We start from the raw sequence: 21,604 nt of genomic DNA on the forward strand, positions 1-21,604 counted from the left end.
AGCGTAGCATGTGGCCATAGGCTCGCCCCCTATTATATGGGCCTTACATTGTTATTTATGTATGTATTACCACATTACAGGCAGGTGGAGTCATACAGATTGTTAGTCGTTGACTCAAAAATTGATGAATGAAAATGTCTGTAGTGATTTTACAAACGATTTTTTACAAACAAACTGGTATTTAATTTTATTTACATATAATTCGTAATATATTAAAATATTGGCTTATTTAAACACAGTCATAAATAACCGATATTGTATGAGGAGTATACCATGAAATATTCATTAAAATACCGCTCCGATCCGGTACAATCCGGTTTTTTAATTTGGAAATTCAATTTTCATTTCGTTGTTCGAATTTTAATGAAGTTTTTTTCAGTTAATTTTTCATTTCTTGTCATCTTTTGTCATTATTTTTAAAAGATTGTGGTTTAATAGACATTTTTATTTCATTTACTACTTTTTACTTGAGAGCAGTGATAGCCGAGTGATTTAAGTTGCGCCTCCCACGCAAGTGGTCGAGGGTTTGTACCCAAGGCAACACACTTATGACTTTTGGAAGTTATGTGTGTATTAGAAATAATTATCACTTGTTCCAACGGTGAAGGAAAACATCGCGATGTAACTTTAAATGCCTGAGAGTTCTTTAGATCAGTTCTTGAAGGTATGCAGAGTCCCCAACGCGCAATTGGCCAGCGTGGTGGGCTCAAGACTTAACCCTCCTATCATTACGGGAGGAGACCCTTGCCCAGCAGTGGGACGTTAATGGGTTAAATTTATTTATTTATTAGGTTTAACTTGCCTCTTTGTCCAGTTAAACTTCAGATTGGGTTACTCTAAGCCTAAGTTAGTATAGTAAGTTATAAACTAACTATCTGTTCCTATAGGTAATTCGTTTAGCCAATACCAGTCGAGTCCAAACATACAACTTGTATTTAATTTAATATTATAGAAGGTCTAACTCTGGTGTGCTATTGAAAATATATTGTCACTTACCCGGCTTCACCTGGTTAACCTACAGAAATTATACACTAAAACCTTCGGGAGTTGCTTTATTTATTGGGAAAAACACTTGAAACAAACACGACCAACACGACCTCGTTTTAAAATATAGTAATAACGCATCACACCAATGATTTTTCGAAGTTATTTGTATATTGGAAATAATTATCTCTTGCTTCACGGTGAAGGATTGTTTAATTCATTCTCAAATCTGCTCTTTGCCAACGTGGTGGACTCAAGGCCTAATCCTTCGTGCATTCGGGAGGAGGAGACCCTTGCCCAGCATTAGGACAGTAATGGGTTTAAAAAAGTGACTCCGTTTACTTTTTTAGTTTTCGTGATAAATAAGCCGTGTATTATTATACTACCTAATACAAGCTCGTGGCTTAGTTAACAACAGCCGGGATCAACAACAGATCGATCTCTGAGGTTAAGCAACGCTTGCCGAGGTTGATATGTGGATGGGTGACCATCTTATACATATCGAGTTCCTCCGTGTTTCGGAAGGCACGTTAAATTGTTGGTCCTGAATGCTATTTTCAATGATCTTCGATAGTCGTTAACAGTAGTCAGAAGTTTGAAAGTGTGACAACCAGTTTAACCGAAGGGTTTCGTGTTATATCCCAGGTAACCGGGTTGTGGAAGTCCGATAGGCAAAATACTGGTATTCAGCCTCATCCGATGAGACTGGAAGCCGACTCCAAAGTAGTTTGGAAGAAAGGCTAAGCGATGATGATTCTGGAGGAGACCCTTGCCCAGAATTGAGACAGTAACGGGTTTAAAAAATAAACGTTTGCTTTTGTAGTTTTCGTGATAAATAAGCTGTATATTATATACTACAGCCTGGCCTCAGGTCGAGCGCCGTCGGTGGATGGTCAATATGTATTTTGTATTGCTTGTAAAGCTTATAGTTTAAGTTCTTGTATAATAGAGACCTGTTTGGTGTTCGGGTGTCTAAATATTGGGTCAAGTTTCAGAGTAAATTTTGGTAGAAATATTATAAATTCCTTAGAAGATAGTTGTCACTAAAATGTAGCGAAAAACCGCTGATATAAGCGAATTTCTTAGCATCTTGAAGAAATTGTTATGAAATTGATACAATTGTGATTTTATGGTATTCTTTTACTATACTAACAGCATATTTATAGCGTTTCTGCAATCACATAATAGTAAATGGCGCCTCCCATGGCGTAGTTGTTATAGTGGTCAAGTGGGTTCGCGATTCGATCCCTATACAGAAGAAATAATTCGTGATTCAAGTTTTTTTTGGTTTGATAATACTATGTGGCCGTTTTTGTACGTTTATAAAAGAACAAAGAGAGAGGGTGAGAGAGAAGACCTGTAGCTCAATTCTCTATTACTATCGACTACCGACAACCGACCTGTCATCGAGAAAGTTTGTATAAAAATCTGATCAGCGCCTCTGACGGGCGTCGTAGGAAATTTTTTGGCAGTACATTCTAAATGTCAAAAATTCGATAGCTAGCCGGTAGTCGATAGTGGTAGAGAATCGTGGCACAGTTTTTAGTGTTTCTTATTCAAAATAATCATGTATAATTTATTAAATTTAAATTATACTTAAGTATAATTATTAATTATAGTAATTAAATTAGATCAGGTGCGTAGTACGACACTGTATGACAAGATGTATGTATGTGAATGACACAAAAAAAGTTTGTAAGGATCATACCAATAAATTGGCGTGCCCCTATGAGAAAAAAGGCGTGATATTATTTATGTATATAATTAAATAAGCTAAACTAAGGTTTCATTAGAAAATAATATGATGAATCCAAAACTTTTCAAGTATGAGAATAAAGAAAGATAATTATTATTTTCTTTTCTATTTGTTAATTGACAAATGTATCCTTAATTAGTAAAGTGCTTTTATTAACTTTTTTGTGAGTGAAAGTTAATTCTGATGTCCACAAAGTTTGTTGGAGTTTTATTGATTTGAAGATAAACATGATTCGTTAATAAGTGTAATTAATAAGATGTTTTTTGGTTTATCTTTATTTTTATTTTATTGTATTTAGTATTAATTACTTATCTCGGCCCCAGGTAAGTAGGTTGTAGGGGTACACACACATAGTGGTAAATAAGATATCGTGAAATTAAATATTCACCGCACATAAGAGAATAGTATCCAATTTTATCAGATCCAATTTTCTGAACCCGGAAATATAAAAAAGATTTTTTCTATTAAAATCAACGATATTTGTTATAACAGTCACAACAAAATAATAATTTCAATAGAATAAGATGACAATACATAAACAAAGGTCATTCCGTCTGTCAACTCATCAATAACCATCATTGTTACAGGTTGAAGCGGCCAATCAAGATAATAACACAACACGTCTGATTACAATGCACCGACGCTAATCACTCCGGCCGGTCACGCCAGCCGACCGACCGCCGCCATGACACCCCACTGACGTCATGACGCCATGACCAACAGATCAGCCAACATGCACGCCAACAACCACAAACTTTGGGACAAGAGAAAGCACAAGATCGGGCGATGACATCACCAAGCCCATACGACTGTATCAAATAAACCAATTTTATTTTACCACTATAGCATAAGTAATACAGCTTTTTTGTGTGTTCGCGATATACAGTATCATTAATTTGCTAATTAATTTTTCATTTAAAACTCAAGCAATATTAGGTTAATTCGATAATTTTCGCTTCTCATACGGCGACACGGGTATTGTTACGTTCCGTTCCTATAGTTAATACAGTTGCGGGGCCAAACGTTCTAACAATAAATTAGTTAGTTGAATTTTACAAGATGGTGCCGAATACGACTCTGTTCGCGCGTACTACGATGACAACGCACTTCAACGCGACAGTCGGAATAAACTCGACATTCCTAGTGCCGACTTACATGAGCCAGGAGGAGTTCTTCGCGTTGCAAATGACAAATGCATCGGACGCGAACACGACTTTATCGAACGATACTACAGTGAATTTAGTTCTAAAAACTTGGTATCCGAGTGGTTATTCGCCTGCGCATATAATAATCGCTTCAGTGGTTGTGACTGTACTCATGATAATGGTGGTAGTGGGTAATATGTTGGTGATAATCGCTATAGTGACTGAGAAAGCGTTAAAGAATATCCAGAACTGGTTTATAGCATCGCTGGCTGTGTCAGACTTTTTCCTGGGGCTGGTGATAATGCCGTTTTCGTTGGCGAACGAGCTGATGGGGTATTGGATCTTTGGCTTCTGGTGGTGTGAGATACACTCGGCGATGGATGTGTTGTTGTGTACGGCGTCTATCATGAACCTGTGCCTCATATCGCTGGATAGATACTGGAGTATCACTCAGGTAAGTGTTTCTTAATTATTTTACTATTAACTTATAATAAAAGATTATAAAGGTAGTTTTATTGTCTCTAGTGCACATCACTATATAACAGGTAAAGTCGTAAACTAGGTGAGAAGAACTATGCAATTGTTTTTTATGCGAAAGTGGGTACATAACATATTTTAACTTAGACGTCCATTTTAGCATCGCCTTGCCGTATTTAAATATATTTGTTAACTACCCACCCTTTTCTATATCATTGAAAACATAAATTCGAAAACAAGATTAAAAAGAGGAGATTTTTTCTTAAATCGCCAACAAACTGGTTCATAGTTTGGCTATTTTTGTATGTATTTTATAATGCGATATATTATATAAATGAAAGTATTAAAAAAAAGAAAAATCCTTCGTGTAAAAATACAATGTGGAATATTTTTCCGAATATTTTAGGGAACTATAAAAGTCGTTTATATTTTGTTACAAGCATTTTGACAGGTGCAAAACATCTGTTAGTTTATTAGGCATCGAGTTACATTTAAGTGGATTTTTCAATGATATCCAGTTGCGTTTGAAATAGATTTTTTATGATGATTTCGAAAAAATTCCAACGTTGGAATGAAGACAGATTTGTAGCATAAATATTAAGGGTATTAACTAGCTATTAAACTTATAGTGCATTGGTAAAACGCACACACTACGGAACGTCGTAGGTTCAATAAAAACGTATGATGATTACAAAAAATCTCCTTGACAGATATTGTTTCTATCGCTATTTTTAATCTATATTAATATTTTCAGTAAAAAAAAATACTACTTTCTACAATGATACAGTAAAGAGATTTTAATTTTTTCATTTCAAAATGTCATAGGTTCGAGTCCCACTTTTAACACATAAAGAAAGTCTAAAAATTACATTAACACTGAAACCTGCATCCCGTAGTTCGCAAACACATGACTTAAAATTTCATAATATTATGTATCACTCAAACACTTCAATATTTACATCACATAGGAATCGAACCGCGATACAGTCGAGACGTCGTTCACACTGACAAATGACTCGCTCATCAAACTCTACAACTGACATTATCTAACACGTATTGTGCTCTCCCATCTCTGTCTCTACCGTATTCAATAGAGTACGCAAATGTGACTGCCTACCGTTAATTGTCTGTGCCAATGTGACGCAATGAAACTGGCTCTATCATGGGTTCGATTCCCACACGAAGCAATTACTTCGGAACTGGTTGTAATTTTTGTCCGTTGTTTATCTGTTGGTGAAAATCCCCGCGTCACGAGTAATTCTAAGTGCGGGAGTTGACTTAATAAAAAAAGAGTTATTCTTAAAAGCCGATTAGGTTTTATAATTTATCACTCAAACATTTCTATATTTACCTTACATGGGAATCGAACCATGATACAGTCGATACGTCGTTCACACTGACAAATGACTCACTCATCAAACTCTACAACTGACATTATCTAACACGTATTGTGCTCTCCCATCTCTGTCTCTACCGTATTCAATAGAGTACGCAAATGTGACTGCCGTCCGTTAATTGTCTGTTCCAATGAAATGAAACTGGCCCTAAGAATTGAAATGCGATATTTTAAAGAGCTTCTCTTACCCCCGGTTTCTGAGGTATATTTAGCGGCAGTTTATCTATTCAATAGCGGTAAAACTCATACAAAAAAACTACCGTTACATGTACTCAGAAACCGGGGGTTAGAGCCGTAGCAAGATTTTGTATAGTCGGTACCTTTGAACATCGAGAGTTTGACATTTAAAATGTACTGCAAAAATAGTTTCTATGACTCCCGCTAGAGGCACTAAGTAGGAAAATAATACAATTAGTAAAATGTACAAAAATGCTGCCAAAACTTATTCTTTGCCGAAAATAAACCGTCAAACTCACAAGCTATCCAAAACAGGCTGAAACACAACTCAATCCTACTTCCCAAGCACACGCTACCACCATCGCAACGCCTAAAATTGTTAGAAAATCACAAATTCGGTGAACGTTTGCAAATCAATACAACGACTACCGACCCTGCCTTGTTTAACAATGAATATTTCAAACAGCTTTGCCTATCGGCGAATTTCAATAGCGACAAACTGCTGAACAGTTCTACGTTAGGGTGACGGCAGAGGTAGCTGAGAGTTTGTGGCAAACTGTTTGCTGGTGGTAGAGTTTGTGGCATATTTTTCGCAAGTGCTAGAGTTTGGTGGTTAGTATTTTAATATTTACTTTTCACTAACACAAAGGTTTTTAGTTCCATAAAAATAAAAGGAAAAAATTAAGTAATTGCTATTAAACTTCTGTGTTAAAACTGTCCTATTGATATGAAAAAAGTCTAAACACATTATACATTTATTTGAGCTATTTGCGAAATAATCAATTTATAATAAACAGGAGTATGATGTGACTATTGTATATTGTATATTGTATTTTAATATATTAGACATTCGTTTCTGACACATAATTTTCCCTTTAAAATCTGTACTTATTTTTCTATCTTTAATTTTGCAGTTTCATTATCCAATGAAGAGTGTAAAAAACAAACGATTGGTCAGATACACTCAAGTCCTTATTGAACGTGGTCTGTTTAGTCCCGGCTAGGTCTGGTTACATGCAGCACATCGCCGGAGAACACCGGATTATTCCGTTACTAAGTCACTTGGACGCACAGTCACAACTCATTTGTGCGTGCATTTTATACAAAACCTCGTTTTGTATGCTAACCTGTATTATTAGTTTAATGAAATGTTAAATTTTTAGGCCTTAGGTTGTGTTTTTCAGTAAACGCGGGCCTTAGATTGTTTTTTTCAGTAGTCCCAATTTTATTTGTTTAATATAGAGGGGAAGTAACGAGTAGTAAGCTTCTATAGACTATAAAATTTTACTACTTGAACTTAAGTTTGACTAACCTAAGTCTCCCTTAACTCAAAAATCTAAGACTTCAATGTTTACTCAGAATGAAAGCTACAGTTTTGGGTCGGCTGGTAACCTTATTTTAACGCAGTAAAAGCATGTGTTTTAAAAGAATTAAAAAAAAAAAAGAAAATTAAGAAAAGGTAAATAAAAACATAACAAGATATAAAATACTTCAAACTGAAGCATTTTCTAATCACGAAATTGAAATCACTTCTACTTAAAACTAGCTACAAAAACATTTCAATCCAGATTTCCATTTTTCAACTTCAAAATTCTCAAAAAATAGTCGTTAGTCACCATTGAAACACTATCACTACTTTCTAAAACACCGAGTTGGATTGAAAAAAATGTAAAAATCTGTCACACACACAACATAAATCAAATATTCGAAAGCTATGATTTTTTCTTTTCATCCGGACGAAAAGCCGGATGAAATGGAATTGTGACCGGGTATTAACCGGGATTGCGGCTCTTGTCTCTACGTTTTTATTTAAAAGGTGTACTGTAAATAAACTATTATGTTTCAATCGTCGTGTAGTGTTTTATTGATGAAAACTTTGTACCGTAACTGCAGAAACTAGGTACAGCCAATAGGTTACTATGTGGACGCTGACATCAGCTGTCAAAAATGCATGGAAAGTCAGTTTTTGACAGTTTCCTTTGGTTTGATATACATGTAAATGTGAATAGATACCAGTAGCTCGATTCTCTACTACTATCGACTACCAACAACCGACCTGTCATCGAGAAATTTTGTATAAAAATCTGATCAGCGCCTCTGACGGGCGTCGTAGGAAACATTTTGGCAGTACATTCTGAATGTCAAAGATTTGATAGCTAGCCGGTTGTCGGTATTCGATAGTGGTAGAGAATCGAAGTACAGTTCTAATTGCTCATTTCTGTTGATAGGAATAGTATTGTGTAAACCAAGTCAAAGATCAAGTATTTTGAAGCTTAGCTTATCCAGCAATATTTTGGGATTTGATGCTATTGCTTATGAATTTAAGAAAAAGGTTCGTCTCAAATATCGACCTGATATATTTGAGCTCTATTTTTAATAACCCTCAACGTAAAGTTTCATATTTCAATATTTTCCTAACCTCAAAACTAATACCCTTTATCAAAAAACTTTTACCCCAAAACAATGTTAGCTCGCATCACTGATTTAAGGTTTATACCTACATATCCGTCCAAACCCGGATGTTTTATGTTAATTCGATCAGCACAGCGTATTAATTCCTCGCACAAAAACCGGGTAAAATATTTTATATCCGGCATTAAGGAGATTATGCGTAATACGTTTCACGCCGACCGTAAATATTGATACTGCATTTGCCGTTTTAAAATTAATTAATTGCTTTTATTAATTAATTGGTTTTCATTTTTAATTTTGATTTAGAGGTAGCGCGGGTATTTTAGTCACTGTATTTTTGCGACTTGTCTATACTTCAGAAGCTTTTTTTACGACTATCGAGAAAATTTTAGTGTTTTCAGCGTATTTAGGATTTTTTTTTTATCGTGGCATTTTAAACATTTTTGTAAATAGAGAATCAATAGTACTTAGAGCTTCCCTTCATATTTAAACTACAACATCGTTTTAAACGTTGCTCATTCATTAACGTTTTCAGCCATTCTAGTTTTATATCAAAATTGTCAAAAACTGTACATTATTATGATCCAATAGAACATTTTTCATTTCTAACACGATTTTTTCACGTTTGGTGCTATAAAGTAAGCACTGTTTGAAAACACTTGAAAAAAATGGTTCTCACGGAACGCGCTAGAGGCGCTGGTCAAGTTTATTAATTGGACAAAAATAGTCACCGGTAGCTGTTTTTTGGTAGAAAAGCCCTTCTGTATAGAACAGTGCTTATATTCGCAACAGTAGCAAAACATCTATCATAACGCAATTTGTTTGTGTGTAGTACATTGGCCGTGTCTAAATGCAGAACTATTGGGTATAAATCTTATGTTTGTAAACTCCGATGCGAGGATTATTTCCGAGATCAGTAATTGGTGTTAACCTATTATTATCAACTATTCTAAACTGAGTTTGTTGAATTGCAGTTACCGATTGATTGAGGCACAAATACAAATAGTTAGAGATTGTAGCAGAATCATATATTTAGGCATATTATTGTCATGTCATAGTAGAAATGAATTTACCGCCAGTTTTGAAATTGAGAGTCAATAGAAGTGCTATTTAAAATGTCTTGACTACTTGTTTATGAATTTGGTATAAATAAGTGTAACAAATCATTGATGATGTAAGGAGCTGCAATAAAATTCAAATCCGCGCAGAAAAGCTCTAATTTTAGTAATCGTCCGGAATTTGGAAATTTCGGCCGTAGATCTTTGTACCTGGAAGAAAACGTATCAAAATACTATCCCACTAAACTATAAAAGTGCCATAATAAAAGTGTATAGTACACTTTAAAAACTATATACAATACAATGACAAGTTTTGATAAAACTAGCCGCTATATTCAAATATCGGCCATTGGAACATTCATTGCTGTACATTTCAGTATCATAGTTGAGATATTAGTCAGTCAATATGACACATTGTATATAAGAGAGCAATAACAGGAAAAGTTTGAAATACTAGACTGATAGGTAGTTTAGTCTGTTTCATACAGACACAACAATCACTGCTGACTTTGTTTACGTTTTGTGTAAATAAGCAAAATTGTATGCCGAGTTTTGCGAAGATTATTGGCTATAAGACGTAATATCTTGGCCTTTGTGTCATGATTGTCAGTAGATGGAAAGACATCACGTTAAAATTGCTCTTATTTATGACCTTGTTAATAAATTTAGACTAATAAGTACCCGTGATTTTGTCTGCAAAGATATATTAGTCTTAATCATCTTTCAACTATTCTTGCAAACTTTTTTATAAAACTAAGTATAGGGCGTGCACAACATACAAGTAGGTATGTTCTCCATTCCTTCACTATCATAGCCCGACCGTGATCGTGAGTGAAGCACAGGGCCGATGGCATATGTTCACTCTGAGGTACTGAGGTCTACGATATCAACTTCCTTACTCCGGACAATCTCTGAGATATTCTTGACAGAGAAACTCAGAAACCACTTGATGACCCTAACCAGTATTCAAACCCGAGACCTCTGCTAGACAGTAGCATACACTGAGGCAATCACAAATTAAAATACTGAAAAAGCATTGCGGATTGCACAAAATAGATCTACATTCCTCCTCATAAGCCACTGAAAGCATCGCAATAAAAAATGTAGTAGGTACATACCAAAAAAACCTTGGGAATTTCGTTCATTTCTCTTTTATTTTCTCGGAAACCCCGTGAGAGGCACAATGATATACCGACTTTTGAATTAAACATAAGTCACCAGAAACTATGGTGAAATGTATTGTTGACTTTTTTTAGAGATTTTTTCGCTTTTCTACTTAGTTCTATTACGGATTTACGAGGGCTAGTGTTATAATTTTAGAGTGGTTTTTTGGGTTGGCCTTTGACTATACGTATACTTTTTTCGTGTGGTTTAAAGTACATTTATTTTTAGAAGTGGATCTGCATTACATAACATATGAACGTTATTTTTTTTCGTCCAAGCTTAATTCAGAAATTAAAGAATTTTTATTTTTTTTGCTAACGAATTTCTACAATAAACACACTTAACATTTATAAATTCAGTATTACTTTACGAGCATCGTCCACGTTTGATAAACAAAATCTAGAGCTCTTCTAAAATCCTTTTTCTACCTAAGAATCTATATAAAACCTAACTTACCCTATTTTAAGGTATTCAAAATACCCAATTCAGAAAGCTCAGTAAGTAACGATACGTCATAGCACACACACACACACACACACACACACACACACAAACCGACAATTTATGTCATTCGATTATTGGAACAAATTCACCATAAAATCGATTTCGTTACTTATTACCATAATCAGTTATTTCCCAACGCCAAATTATGTTGGTAAGATTGAGGCGGTGATATAAATATATATCTGTATATAGTCATATGTACATATACATATAGTCCTTTTATATATAGAAAGTAGTCTTGGCTACAGTATACAACTGCTGTGAAGCGATTTCCTACTACTTTCGAGTATCGACAACCGGCTAGCTATTGACAAAATTTGTATGAAAATCTGATCAGCGCCTCTAGCGGATTCCGAAGGAACTAATATTGCACTATATTTTTAATGTCAAACTCTCGATACTCGATAGTACTGACTGTAGAAAATCGGTCATAGGGTTACCGGTTCCATCCTCGGATTGGGAGCAGTTCTATTGGGCTTTTCTTAGGTAATAAGAATGTTCTCAAAAGTAGCTCGGTGTATGGTAATATTGTAAAAGCGAACATAGGTGTATTTCATACAACACTGAATACACTTTCCGGGAAAAAAGACTAGATGTTTGAAGTTAAGTAAAAAATAAATATACTTAATTGTTTCCCCAACCCACAGTTGGCCAGCGTGGTGGACTCAAGGTGGAACAACCCCTTCCGCATAACGGGAGGAGACACTTGCCCAGCAGTGGGACATTAATGGGTTATTTTTTTTAATGACAGGCGTAAAAACAAAGTGAAAAAGTATATAGCTATCTTCGTGTGATGAGCACGAGTATTTGTTCTGAGCCTGGATGTCAATTTATCTATATAAATATGTATTTAAAAATATTATTATATAAGTATGTTTATCAGTTATATGGTTACTATAATACAGGCTCTGCTTAGTTTGGAATCAAATGATCGTGTGGGAGTTGTCCAATGATAATTATATTTTATTTTTTTACTAGCTGACCCGCGCAACTTCGCTTGCGTCACATAAGAGAGAATCATAATTTTCCCCGTTTTTGTAACATTTTTCGTTGCTACTCCGCTCCTAATGGTCGTAGCGTGATGTTATATAGCCTATAGCCTTCCTCGATAAATGGACTATCTAACACTGAAATAATTTTTCAAATCGGACCAGTAGTTCCTGAGATTAGCGCGTTCAAACAAACAAACAAACAAACTCTTTAGCTTTATAATATTAGTATAGATATATTCATACAATACTAAACCTTATGTATATTCAATATAGTAATTACTTTTCCAACTAAACACGAAAGTGCGTATTTATTCATATGAAATAGTAAGGTGTCACCAGAGACACATAAGAGTAGCAAATGATATAAACTTTTATGATATTTGTTTTGAAAATTTAAGTAGGTGTTAGGAATTTTAAACAAGTCTATATGGATATAGGCTTGACCTTAATTATATGGGACCTAAATATTTCTACAGTTACTAACTATCTATACTAATATTATAAAGCTGAAGAGTTTGTTTGTTTGGTTGTCTGTTTGTTTGTTTGTTTGTTTGAACGCGCTAATCTCAAAAACTACGGGTCTGATTTGGAAAATTATTTCAGTGTTAGATAGCCCATTTATCGAGGAAGGCTATAGGCTATATATCATCACGCTACAACCAATAGAGTACCAGTAATAAATGTTACAAAAACGGGGAAAATTATGAGCCATTCTCTCTTATGTGACGCAAGCGAAGTTGCGCGGGTCAGCTAGTATGAAATAATTATCACTTGTTCCAACGGTGAAGGAAAACATCGTGATGCATCCTTTTATGCCTGAGAGCTCTTTTGAACAGTTCTTGAAGGTATGCAAAGTCCCTAAACTGCAATTGGCCAGCGTGGTAGACTCAAGGTCTAACCCCTCGTTCATTACGGGACCCATGCCCAGCAGTGGGGCATAAATGGGTTTAATTTTTATTTATACTAAAAAACTATATTTTGATGGAGGAGTAATTTAGGTCAATTTTGTAGACTGACAGATATGTCAATTTACTGGCAATAAATTGAGTGTTCGATCATTAAATTAGATTTTTTCGAAAAATTGTTTTTCAGTCAGAGCCACGAGTCACAGCTAGTTTTATATAAACTATCGTTAACTAAACTTACTATAACACGCTTACCCTTTATTAAGGCGTATATTTGGCACGTGTAAAATGCTTTTAGTTGAAGTAGAAAGTAATATTTCATAGTACTAACTATTACACAAAGGACCAATAATACAAAGTAATGTGTTTGTGCCCATTTTAGTTGATTAGTCAATAAACTGTGGTAAAGTACACAAAAAGGCCTAATAATCATACTATATGTGAAATTGAAAAATACCACATAGTATGTTATAGTACTTTAGTGAACTGTGGGTAATGGATTGTAAGGTCTTAAGTTTGAAACCTGAGTGGTTTAAAGTGTTAGTCAGTTCTTGTAGCAAGAGTTAGTCTGTACGAAAAGAAGATTTAAAATGCTTCTGTGTGTATTAAAGTAATTGCAATAAAAAAATGTAACTCGTAACAAACAACCCTAAATTTAACCCCAAGATATATCATAACTAGAAGTCATATCGCCATAACTACTGTCAATCGAAAATGCTACGTATTGAAATCGATCTCACGACACCCAAAGTTTTCTCACTACAACTGCAAACTGTCACAACGAATCGTAACCAAAACTACTAGTAAATTAGGTCGTTTTGACATTGAAATCTTAACCTCCCATTTACGTCAGTTTAGAAACAATCTAGGACTTCACCAAATTCATCAGCTTCCTAAAAAATCAAAAGCAAAAAAATTAAGATTCTACAACAGTCAAGACAATTTATTAATGTACCCCCAAAAAGGGGTTGCCACCCTCTAGATTTATTACGTACAACGTTATCTGAAATTAATCTCTGATTCTTTGTAAAACGCATTTTTTTGTAAAAAATATCCTTTTTCGTTACCCGGATTGAAGGGTGAAATGAGGAATTAAAATATCTTGCAAACGATTTGGATTAAGAAAGATTATTAAATGTCTATTTTGAGAATGGCTTAAAGGGTATTTTTTAAAGGTTATGTATTTTAAATGATCGTTTAACTAGCTTGAGTTATTTCACCATTGTGTTTCATTAATAATAACTTCGTCACGTGGAAAAATTCACCAAAGAATTCCTCCCCTATAGAGTCGCTGTAAAATATAGCAGTTTTTTTTTTTTTTTTTCTTTATTAAGGGCTTTGTCGCTTTGCGATAATGTCGCCCTAATATAGCAGTTTATAGCTTACTTTGAGACAAATTTATTTTATTTTTTTTATTTTTTTATAATAAATAATAATAAATTTATTTATTGGCTCCAAACTTATTATAATGTTACATAGTATAATGTTACATTTGAGTTTTATACAGTATATAAGAGTAAGTAATAATTATTGTATTGCAAGTATGTTACTAAAGTACAGAGTGTATAATATAGTATTACTTAATAAGGTTTGAAAAATTAGCAAAGCATAAGAAGACATGAAACATTTTGCTTTCTATTTTCGAAGATAAATCCTATTATAAATGTTGTGTAAAAAATTTGTTCAAAATCAGTTCAGAAATTGAACGTTATCTTAGTTACAGATTTTTATTAGATAAGTCCTTTTTTATAAGAAACATAAATGACCTCTGATTGCAAAATTATATGCTAGAGTTATATTGCATACGTTTAGCAACATTGTAAAGTGTTGTAAAATGTACGTAATAGTGAGGAAATTATGCAACTTTATGTATTTATAACTTACTTGGGTGTAATTATATTTTATATTGCTGTGACATTTTACACATGTGTTAACGGGTTTAAACTAACGTACTGTTTTATACTTATTTATAAATATAATTACAAAGTTTCTAACATAAGGAGGCATTGCGACTTACTCTACAAACTAGGCATTAAAAACGTAGACAAAATAATTATTTAATTATTTTTTTTTAATGATAACAATGATTATAGGTTTTTTTAGGGTGGAATGTCAATTCTGTATTAGCTGTCTAGAAATTAGGTATGCAGGTCACCTATGATTATAATACGTCTATCACAATAAGCATTATTTGGCCATAGCGGCCAGTTCCATAGAAATTAGTTAACTAACCATTGTTGATAGATTCAAACGACATACGAAAGATTTTGATCATGTTTCCGCGTTTCTAAGATGGAACAAACTCTATATTCCGGAAGAAAAGTGGTTAATTTTAGCTTTACCCCCGGCTTGCACCATAGATAACTACGCAACAACCTATATGAGGACAAAATGCGTAATTTTGCACAAAAAATAACTGGCAGGTGTTATTTGCAATAAACCATGTTGCAACACCCAATTGCCCCCAGTAATACCCAGTGACTCCCATATTTCTGTAACACCATAAACATTTTATGAAAGCAGTGACACTTAAAACGGTTATAAGCTGGTTAATTATCATGTGTAAACGTTAAATTTATTAGTTATATTATGTTGCTTTTTACTGTGTTAGTCTTAAACGGCGTTATTGCTTTATTTAGGGTTTAATCGTGTTATATGAAAGTTAACTGTTAACCCCTATTTCAACCCTGTAAGGGAGGATTTATGAAAATAAAGTGGTGTGGGTCTGACTCTAAATTTAATATCATCAAAATCGGTTCAGTGGTTTAGCCTTGCAAACATAACAGACAGACACACTTTTGAACTTACATTATTAAAAGACAGACATATTGCGAACATTCGTTTATAAAATTAGTAATATTATAATTTTGTTTAAGTACAAAGCGACTAGGTGTCCTTAAGGGTCATGATTTAATTAAGGGTTGAGCGATAGCCGTATCTATATGAAAATTCTGTAAATATTCATTCCCTATTTAAGCCCTCCTATAAAGGTGGATTTTTGATAAAAAATTATAGTCATAGAAGTCTACGTCTGACGTCAGGTTAAGATTTTCTCTGAGTTACAGTTCGTTAAAGTCATTTTGCAGTTTTATCGTAAAAGGCATCTTATTTATAAAATACAAAGTGAATATCTATTGCTACCCTCTTCGTCCCAAGCTCCGGGATAATACTGAAAATTTCCTGCCACCAAAATCCAATAATATTTTGTCAAACATGGAAATCAAACCCGGAATCTCGTAATGAGCATGACGAATATTCGATTGGGTAAAACATTTATTTATTGGCTTCATGTGTGTAATATTTTATGCGTCTACTTAAGTGAATTCGATTCTCGGTTGAATCAATTTGTGAAAGCTGATTTCGGTCTTTGTGAAAAATATTAGCACGTACTAGTTATTATCGAAACATTACTGAAATGTGTCAGATTGTGCTCACTTTATGCGCGTCTAAAATGCTTTATTTTATTCTAGGCAGATAAGAAAATTTTTCATTTGGCCTCATTTATCAAAATTGTTTCAGCCATTTTTACATCAAAGGAAGAGAGACGAACACTATTTCACATTTATAATATTAGTGAAATAAATATTTGTGATATCGTCTATATTCCTTTTTATGTTATAACCTACATTCTTTTTATTCTCTTTTGTAAAGTTCAATTTTCTAGTAAAATTAAGGTTACTCCTTAGATAGTCTGCCCTTTCCTCACAGGTGATTACAAATTAATAATATTAATACTTCGTAAGTACAATGTTTTTGTTCGGTTAACTCGTACAAGTTTGATGTGGGTGTATAATCAATCAGATTGGTGAATGGTCAGTGGTTTTCTGATGAGGAATAACGAAACTGTTACTATATGAAGCCAAGTAAACGACCTTTAGTAGCTTAAGCTTAAAATATTATAGAACTAGGTAAATATGTCTATAATTTTTATTTATTATGCGATGAAAAATAGTACAATTAAAGTATCAAACAACTTGACAAAACATAAGAATTCGACTTAATGAAAATCAAAACCTTTTGCACACGATCAGTAATTTTTTTTACTTTTAGAGCCAAGAATCTATTGCATTTTTTTCCAATAATAATTTTAGAGAAAAACATAAAAAATTCATTGTTTTAATCACAAAAATGTAAATATCCTATAAAATTCCATGATTATATATCACACAAATAAAAACAACACAACACACAAAAATATAGAAAAATAGCATTTGAAATTTTATTTAAAAATCTAACTATTAAATCATACTGGCAATTTTGGACAGTTAGCCATTCAAACAAGAGCATTCGCTACCACAAAACTAAAAGTTAACGCGTTGATATATCACACTCACGCTTCACCATTTGACGGTTACACCAATAAAATTCAACCTGAAATATTGTAAAAGCCTGAAAAATGAAAAAAATACCCAAAAAATGCCTGAAAAAAGTGTTTGAAACGCGATCCTTCTTGAATATTCATTGAACAAAAAGCGTATGGGAATAACTTGATTTATTTCGCGAGCTTGAATGACGTGGATTTATTTGCACCTTGTTTTTGAGGTTTCTAGTGTACTTCGTCGAAGGAGGCACTTGAAAACTACCAGTGGGTAAAGCAATCTTTAGCGCGGAAATTTCAGCAGACGAGTGCGCGATAGACAGTTTCGTTGTATTCGGGACTAGCTTTTGCCCGCCACTTAGTCCGCGTGACTACATTTCCTGGGGTAAAAAGTATCGTATGTAATAAAAACGACGGAAATTATGAAAAGTCGTAGAACAAAAGTTGTTTCTTATGATGTCTTCTATCTATCTTTGAGATTGTTAGCATTTTACAAATAACCCTATTTTAAAAACATGCAATTAAAGTTTAAGAAGAGTTTAGAATGATCACACGGCATTACAAACATAATAGTCTCTCTCTCTCTCTCTCTCTCTCTCTCTCTCTCCCTTCCTGGCTATTCGTACCATAATATGGTAGTGAGGTCAGCCTTCCTTACACTCTTCCTCCACTTTGCCCTATCATTGACGTCGTCTACCTCAACCTCACATGCCTTCACAAGTATTACGTAAACATAATACAAAAAAAAAATATTGAACCCAAATCTGTATTTACTGCGTGAGATTTAAACACATAGCTATAACTACACTTACCAAATCTTCAAAACTTAACTAAACTGTATCAAACTTCACAATTAACTAACTAAAACAGGAACAAAACCCACAATATGATAACAAGTAATTACAATACACCGCTGAACTACAAGGCAATTATTCACAAACATAATTGTGATTCCGTTAAACTTGGGCACCTCAGTTATGTGGCTAAGAATTTCTTTGTCATATTGTTGGACCACTGTGCATAGATAGTTGGGACGTTTGAGAATTGGACGGAAGTTGCTTTGTGATTATGAAATTTTGATACTGCTGCTGTTTGGTATAATTTTGTGTTTATAATAGAGTTGTTTTCAAGGTTACAAAATAGAAATTCTAATTTGTACGTCAGACAGATAATAGGAAAATATTTGGTACATATTTATTTTATCGAAAATGAAAAAAAAAACATCGTCCTGGACGATTTGTGGCTACGGCGGCCAGATTCATTGAAATCAAACAACGATGCAGGACTTTGTTTATTGTGTCCAAGTGAGTGCAAAATGCACAGGTACACTCTCTATTCCATCACTCTCATAGCCCGGTGAGGCGGCTAAACGGGCACGACCAGTGAGAGGCTAGACGTAGGTCCCTCGCCTTTACATGCCCTCCGAGGCATGGAGGACTACGACTTCAAATTCCTAACTCCGGACAATCTCTGACGAATTCGTTTAACAGATAAACTCGGGAAAGACTTTTTTGGCCCTACCCAGAATTTGAGCCCGATAGGCAGACAAATATGACTGAAGCTAAAAAACATTAGGGTTACTTAGGACGGCTAACCTGTCTTGTAACTTTTCAGCTCAATGTAATTTAAAAACCCAACGCAATTTTACTACACATACAATTATATTACAAGACTCTCCAAAGCTACAATTTTATTTAAGTATACAACATATGTACACTATGTATGTATACATTAAGTTGTCAAGTGTATACTGAACCGGAAAGTGCCACTATATTTATGTGTTTACGATCGTTTAATTTGTATGTTCATTTTAACTGGCGGCTGTTTAAGTAGTTATAGTATTGTGGTTAAAATTATAGAGTACACTTACTGCTATGTGTTTGATTCCCGATTCAGGCAATGTTTTTTCTATTAACTAAAAGTATAGTAAGCTTCAAGGCCCCTTGTTGCGTAGATTTTGAATCACAGTTGCTACTTTTAAATTAAATAGAAATTAATATACTCATTTTGACTTACACGTCATGTCATTTGCAATTAAAACTGTTTTCTAGATTTTGATGCGTTATAACCCAAACGAGAAATATTTAATATCAGAAACTAGATGACTACTAGTCCTTTTATTAGCCCATTATATTCCCACTACTGGGCATGGATAAGTCCAATACGCTTGTATAACACGGCCCACGGGTTGAGGACTCTGATACCTTCAGAAAGCCCCATACTAGCAAAATTTTCTTGTGTTTGAACTCATGACCTCCTGACGTCAGAATAACGAAATAGCGTCAAATATAACTTTTATACCATAGATGCTTCACAGATTCTCAGAAAAATATTTATTTTATTCAAATAACCAATCGAGTGACATGAATACACAATTCGATAATGAAACTCGATGTTTTCCCTGTAGTGTCAGATTACAGCTCGTATACAAGGAAATATTCTACTTAATTAAAATTTTATCAAGAATTCTTTAATGAAAAAAGGCTTACTACCTTTGCGGAGTTTCGGGTTCGAATTCGTCAATAAATAGTTTCGTGACTTTTTTTCTTTCGCCGATTTCGTTTTTTTTTGTGAATGTCCCACACTGGACAAAGGTTTATCCCCATTTTACCTTATTTTGAGACTTAGGTGTCACTTTTTCGACTGTAAATTAAAAAAGACCATAAAGTGCTTATTCTCGTAATGGACTATAAGTACGAACCATACTATATATCAGCTTAGCCTATCTTCCAAGCTATGTTGGAGTCGGCTTCCGGTCGCACCGGATGTGGCTGAATACCAGCGTTTTACATGGAGCGACTGCCTATCTGACCTCCACAACCCAGTTACCTGGGATAACACGATACCCTTCGGTAAGACTGGTTGTCAGACTTTCAAGCTTCTGACTGCTGTTAACGACTGTCAAAGATCTTCGAAAATGACAGCCGGGACTCATGATTTAACGTGCCTTCCGAAACACGGAGGAACTCGATATGTATAAGATGGTCACCCATCCACAAATCAACCTCGGCAAGCATAGCTTAACCTCAGAGATCGATCCGCGCGGCTGTTGTTAACTAAGCCACGAGCTCCTCAACTAAGTACGAACCATACTGTCAGACCAAAATCTTATGAAAAAAATGGCAATTACTGAAATATTTTTGCAAGCGGGAATCAAACCCCTGACTTCCGAACTACGATTCCAACCAAATAAAAAATTACCTTTTTTCACCCGACCCGAGAATCGAACCCGAGACCTTCGGCTCATCATCGACATAAACACAGATACAATAAAATAAAATAAAAACATTGCCAAATCACCGTTCTCTAGAGACTCTTCGATAGTTGACGAGAGTCGCATCATAAAGAATTCAGTACACTGCCGGCCCCGCGAGTTCGGTTATTTATTGACGTACAAGTGATGTACACGACCGGCGAGATTGTTGGCACAGATTTTCCATGTTGACTTGTGTTGTGCAGTTTTTTGCTTTAAGTGGAAAATGGAAGGTTCGGGATATATATTTTTTTTGTTTTTTTTCCGTGTCGCTGTCGTGTTAAGGCTTTTATCTCGGACTTTTATTTTAGCATTCTTGTGTATTTTTAAAAGTGAAGTATTTTTTTCTTCGTTAGTTATTTGGAGTAGTATGCAACGAGTAAATAGTTTTATTTAAATTCGACAGCCAAAAACACAACATTCAAAAAAGTTCAAATGTTTTTCTTTAATCCCTACCCTCATGGGAATAATGTCAAACTCCATGGCGCAGTGGTTCACGTGGTCACCACGCTATTATCATTGTGTCGGGAATCGTGGTTCGATTCCCACACCGAGCAATTATTTGTGCGATCCACAAATAGTTGATTCGGTTCTAGATGTATTTTGTGTCCGTTGTCTGTATGTTTGTGAAAGTTCCCGCCCATTAGAGCAATTCTTAGTGCGGGAGTTGTCTTATTATAAAAAAAACAATACGCAAATCTGAATATATCGTTTTATAAATTAATTATAATAGTTCTCAAATAACAAATACACTTTAATTCATAATAAAATTACTGTAATACCTTCAATAAATAACACAAAAACTTAAAGTATAACAATTAGTTTATTACAAGAGCTTATTTCAGCAATAATTTAAGTGTTGTACTAATAAAATTAATTATCGTCGAAGTAATTTGTAAGGAGGTGTAATTGAACAGAATTATTCGATAATTTCACCGGTTCAGTGTTGTTATTCGTGATATTATTTATTACGAAATTTTAAGAGCGTTCGTGAAATATAATTTTAATGTACATTTAAATAAGTGTGTGGTATTTTTGTTGAGACTCTTATTAATTTATTAGC

The 21,604-nt window shown here is 34.3% G+C and overlaps 1 protein-coding gene across 1 annotated transcript in view; it reads left to right on the top strand.

The window, feature by feature from the left end:
- Nucleotides 1-21,604, top strand: part of Octalpha2R (alpha2-adrenergic-like octopamine receptor) — a 446,243-nt gene that overhangs the window by 101,282 nt on the left and 323,357 nt on the right. Inside the window, exon 2 of the mRNA XM_076130503.1 lies at nucleotides 3,328-4,339. Within this exon, the coding sequence (XP_075986618.1) occupies nucleotides 3,800-4,339 (540 nt within the window). The 5' untranslated portion in view covers nucleotides 3,328-3,799. The remainder of the gene's footprint in view (nucleotides 1-3,327; nucleotides 4,340-21,604) is intronic.

This window comes from Anticarsia gemmatalis, chromosome 24 (assembly GCF_050436995.1).
Source record: "Anticarsia gemmatalis isolate Benzon Research Colony breed Stoneville strain chromosome 24, ilAntGemm2 primary, whole genome shotgun sequence".
In the NCBI taxonomy this organism is placed as follows: domain Eukaryota; kingdom Metazoa; phylum Arthropoda; class Insecta; order Lepidoptera; family Erebidae; genus Anticarsia; species Anticarsia gemmatalis.